This window comes from Mesitornis unicolor, unplaced genomic scaffold, assembly GCF_000695765.1.
Source record: "Mesitornis unicolor isolate BGI_N332 unplaced genomic scaffold, ASM69576v1 scaffold42757, whole genome shotgun sequence".
NCBI lineage: Eukaryota > Metazoa > Chordata > Aves > Mesitornithiformes > Mesitornithidae > Mesitornis > Mesitornis unicolor.
This window is the reverse complement of record NW_010196538.1, coordinates 8,865-14,096: the sequence shown is the minus strand read 5'-3', so window position 1 is coordinate 14,096 and position 5,232 is coordinate 8,865. Positions and strand designations below refer to the sequence as shown.

Sequence of the window (5,232 nt, the reverse complement as noted above, 5' to 3'; positions counted from 1 at the left end):
GAATGAAGTACTTAATGCCTCTGCATTTAAATCCTAATGCAAAATTTGTCTCAGGCAGGACCTAGCAATTCAAAGACTAGCAGTGGGAGAACACAGCTGCATGTCTTGAGGACAGGTTTGATATGAGACGACTAATTCTGACGAATACTTTCACACGTATAATCCATGCTGAATAGGGTGGCTGGGGCAAAACCCAAGAGCAGATGGGTATTTTTAGAAGATAAAACATCCACTTGTTCTTGTAAGGGCACAGTTATCCCAATTTTGAATTTTAAAAATTTTTATTTGCTTCTCATTCTCTGGAAGAAGCAAAACACCTTCCTATCAGTCGCAAGGTTAAAAGCTTGGGAGTTTTGTTAGATATGTACTGTCTTTTGTAGTTTGGTTGGTTGGTTTGTTTTTAAGATAGGTCATCAGAAGGCTTGTAATCAAAAGGCTGTACCCAAGCAGAAATTTCCCCCACAAGCCAGCATGCCAGGTACAGTCTTGCAGCTAGTTTATAAGAAGTAGTGGACAGCTTTTCCCCAAAAATGTGCTTCTCCACAGGCATACTTTTAAAAACTTAGCAATGAAAATAGAAGCAAGAACAACAGAAACAAAAATAAGAGACAGACTGCAATACATCAGAAGCCATGAGCAGCCTCACAACTACCTTTTATGGACATACTTCAGTTTCCTTTGAAACTACCTTTGGCTTTGTCCCAGAATACAACTTTATTGCCAGCTGCAATTATCCTGCATTTAGTCCTTGTTTTCAACATAATACTTGAAATGATGCTACATGATCATGCCTCTGTTATCACTTGACAGTGTCTCCCTCCCAGGCTCCCTCAAGCTGAGTAGGATAGGGAATGGGTGCTTTGGATGTGAAGCCTAGCACTGTCATATCACAACTTAATGCCTACCTTTGTTCTAAGCAGCTGAGATCTATTCTGGAACACGTTAGTATTCACATCATTTTCTCTGCAGCTGTTTTCAGCCCCCACAGTATCCATAATGCTGCTTCCACAAGTCTGTGTGTTATAACCACTGTCCACCTGAAATCAAGAAGCAGAGCTTTAAAAATGCACTGCAGTTTAACACCAATAAACTCAGATTCTCATACCTGATATGACTTGTGATTAACAGAACTTAATCCAACAAGCCAACTACCATCAGTTAATAACAAAAGCAAATTGTAAACTGCTCCATCAGAATTCACTTGGATTAAGTTAAATGTACTACTGTACATAGTAACACAAAAATCATTTATAATTGCTATGCTAACTCCACTGAGAGAGGAAAAAGGAGATGGGGGGAAGGAATACAAGTCACAATACCACCTGCATACCACATCCTATAAAAGAAAACAGACAACTCCAGGATGGCATACTGGAGCCATGTATGTTGAGCTCAGTTTTACAGAGAAGCAAACCAAGAGTTTGATTTTTACCTGAATACTACTGTTGTCACAAGGGATTACACTACTTTCTGCAAGAGGTGACATGCACATGCGTGAGTTTTCAATACTGAAAGTAATCCCTGTCATGAAGCTGGCCATTGGTTCATTGCTATTGCCAATCGTTTCTTTCATCCAAGCGTTTTCCTCTGACACTTCAGCTGCATCAGCCATATCCACAGTATTATTTTCCTTTGAGCCTTCTGTATCCTGAAATGACAACCTTTGATGACAAGTTTCCGAGCGATCTGGTGCAATAGACACAGTTGCTACCACCAGACGTGTACCACGTGCAAAGGTATCGCCGTCTTGCTGACATAAGTTTATCCCATTATCCATTTCTGGGAACAGAGCTTCTGCTGGAGCAGCATTTTCCTTGTCTTCCTCATCCTCACCGTGATTCTCAACTGCAATCGGTATCCTAATGACAGAAGTCTGATATTGGGCAGTTCCTCTATATGCTCCCAGCCTCATAGGAGAGCAATTTTTAATTGGAGAACAGCCTTCTATGTAAGGACTTCTTGTACTTGGGGGTGTCATTCTATTTGAGGGAGGAGGAATATCTGGAGAACGAAATGTAAACTTTCTTTGGTCTGTAAAAAAACAACAAAGTTATTCTATCAGTTATCAGGTAGGGTTAAAGACATCATCCTCAAACCCCTGCAGTCCTCTGAAGTATAGCCAGCTACGTAGTATTTCACTGAGCACTGTCTCTGAGCTCAAAGGCCTTCTTGGGGAAAAAAAAAAAAAGTCAAAATAAGAAACCAACCAAAAAAACCCACCAAAACACCAAACCAAACTAAACAACAAACAAACAAAAACCAACAACAAACGACCAATACATTTAAATTATCGTTGTAAAGGCAAGTCTTTATCCCATTTTCACCACCGTATTTTTTTCCTATGGATGGTTTGCTGCATTGGAGGCCTTGCATTTTCAAATGTCAACACTGCAGCGTTCACAGGAAAATGTGTGAAGGCTGGTTCTGTGGCTTTTGTCCAAACAAATATCAATACACATATGCTAAAAATCTGGGGCAGCAGTAGTTTTAAAGAAACTCAAGTAAGCGAGAAAACACCTATGTGACTGCCACATATAATCGTGTTGAAATACCACAAGGCTCATCAGAGCAAAATCATGTAATGGACAAAACATGAAACACTGACATTTTCTAGAGGAACAAGGACACAAAATGTTTTTGATATCTTCAGCAGTCAGTTTCATTTCAAATAATCTTCACAATCACATGATGTGGAAACTCAAGCGAAACATTTTTTGTCCAATTAGAATGCTTCAGGTTGGGCCAAATCAGAATTGTGACCTGATTTAGTTCAAGCACATGGCTTTAAACCCTCTGTCCTCGCACGAGATTAATCCTTTAATTTTTTTTTCATTCCTATTAGGTCTCAATTCTTTCTTCTAAAATATTTTCCCTAGTTCATTTTTGCAAGCAGATACACTTCACTGTTTCACATCATTAAGATATTTCACTGCTAAACAGTAAATGTGCCATATAGGAGATTGCTGGTCTGTCAAGCACAGTAATTTGTCCCCTAATGGAGGAAAAGCTCCAGTAAAAATGCAGCGGTTTTTATAATAAAAAATTGTAAATCAAGAAAGAATAATACATATACAATTAAACCATACCTGACAGCGGTGTCTTTCTTATGTGAAAAGCAACTGGTGAAAAGGTAGGAGAACCATTATGTGCAGGAGATCCCTCTGGAAACGTGGGACTGGTTATACTTCCCAGACTATAAGCCCTTGCTCCTCCCTGAATAGGACTTGACGAAAATTGACCCTCCAGTTTCAAAAAGAAAAAAGAAAAAAGCGTATTTTCATAATGTAAATTTTGACTAATACGTACTTAGAAAAAATGTTCTAACTAAAAAGCTTAATATGGCAGCACTGAGGAAAACGAATCCTGTACAAGTGTACAATGACAATCTCTATCATTAGTTTATCTTAAATATTCCAGTGGCAGCTCTTCACTTGGACTTTATGCCTCCATACAGGAAAGGAGCGATAGACTCAAAGTGTCACATAATACCAACTAAGACCATAATAACTGCTATACTGAAGAACTACGAGAAGCCTAAACAGAGAACTAATGCTATCTGTGTATACAGTCGAGTATTTACTCTCAATCTCTTACTCATACCAATGCAGATGAAAGCCAGCCACTATTTATATTTTAATGGAATCCACATTATCTGAATTATTTAACTCAGCAGCAGCTGAGGCAGCTTTTCCTTAAGAAAAAAAAGAACAGTGGTTGTGATCTTGCTTAAGGAGTATGGTACAAAAAGAAAAGTCACTTCTAGCAGTATAATTATTTTTTAGGTTTTTTTTCTATTCACTTCAGCCACCAAACAGATGAAATCATACCACCTAAACCAGTTTAGCTGTGCTGTGTCCACCTAAGAGTAAGATTCATCTTGCTTAATTTACAAAACGTCATTGCATTCTGTGTCCTAACAAATACCTGTTAATCTGAAATCTCTGGTCAAAGGAAAAGAAAAGAGTATATTTAGCACTACATTCAAGGACTCACAAGTCATTTCTTCCACCATAAATGAGCTTATGAACTACAAGGGAAATAATTTTATCACCTGTTCATATCAAGTAGTATTTTAGACAGCAGTTCATGGATTTAAACAGGCCCTTTTTTTGTATATACATTTTAAAATAATGGTTTCAAGATGGTTTCAGGAAGCATTGGTATATATATCAACTCCTTCCTTTTAATTAATTGCAATTAAAGCATAATTCCTTCTATACAGGAGAACAGCAGCAAAACATAATAATTTCATATAATAAAAAGAGTAATAAATTCTTTCAAGACTTTTTTTTGTTCACTTTTTTCTGAATTTGAAATTTGAAAATACCATAACCCTTTGGTCTGACATCTCTCTCATAAAGCAGTCGTAGCTTCTGAGAGACATGGTGGTATATCTAGTGAAGTCTGTTAGAACGCAGAATGGGTTTAGCCTGCTCTGAGAATGACTCTTGTGCTGGGTAAGTCACAGCCCATCCAGCCCCCAGAACAGGCTCCTTACTGAACTAGATGTTTCCAGAGGGCTTCTGCACCGGACTGGAGAGATGTCTATTGAACAGAGCACCCCGAGTGGCTGACCACCACATGGACTATGCAGAGAAGGGGACAAACACTCAGACACGCTTCCATTTTCTTCCAAAAACAGCTTTCTTCTGAGTGATGAAGAGCTCAGATTTTCCTGAGATTGATCTGCAAATTCATCAGTTCGAAAATATTCACCTAGAAATGTGGGAGAAAAGTAATTTCCAGTAAAAATGCAAGGAAAAAAAAAATCTTCCACTACAGAGACATACATTAACTACATTAAAATATTTAATCCAGTTTACTAATACAGCAAGTAATAAATCCAATTTAAGAACCTATACCAAAGGATCACTTGTTAGCATTACAAAAAGTCTACTCTATCTACTAAGCTTCCACTTGTATCGTTCTTTAATACTAAAGTCTGCATTTTTTTAAATAAATACAAATATTGGCTAGCAACTATTTACTGGCCTTTTCCCAAAATTGTATTATTCTTCACATCCGAGTTGTGAATAAAGGTTGCTTTCTACCCAAGCAAGACTAGACTCTTTTTCAGGTCTCCCATATGCTTTGATGGTCATCATGACACATCCAAAGGCAAACCCGATTCAACTTGAAGTCAAAGCAGTTAGCAGTTTACAGTAGAAAAGCGTACAGATGTTAACAAAGACCCATTAAAATATGCTGAGACTTACTCAGTTTTTCTCTCTT

General features: G+C 37.8%; 1 protein-coding gene across 1 annotated transcript in view; it reads right to left on the bottom strand.

Annotated features, from left to right (window-relative positions):
* Positions 1 to 905: 905 nt before the first annotated feature.
* Positions 906 to 5,232, bottom strand: part of BORA (bora, aurora kinase A activator) — a gene marked incomplete at both ends in the record, with an annotated part of 12,447 nt that continues 8,120 nt past the window's right edge. Inside the window, 4 exons of the mRNA XM_010188515.1 lie at positions 906 to 1,037; positions 1,433 to 2,031; positions 3,087 to 3,240; positions 4,499 to 4,716. Coding sequence (XP_010186817.1) covers positions 906 to 1,037; positions 1,433 to 2,031; positions 3,087 to 3,240; positions 4,499 to 4,716 — 1,103 coding nt within the window. The remainder of the gene's footprint in view (positions 1,038 to 1,432; positions 2,032 to 3,086; positions 3,241 to 4,498; positions 4,717 to 5,232) is intronic.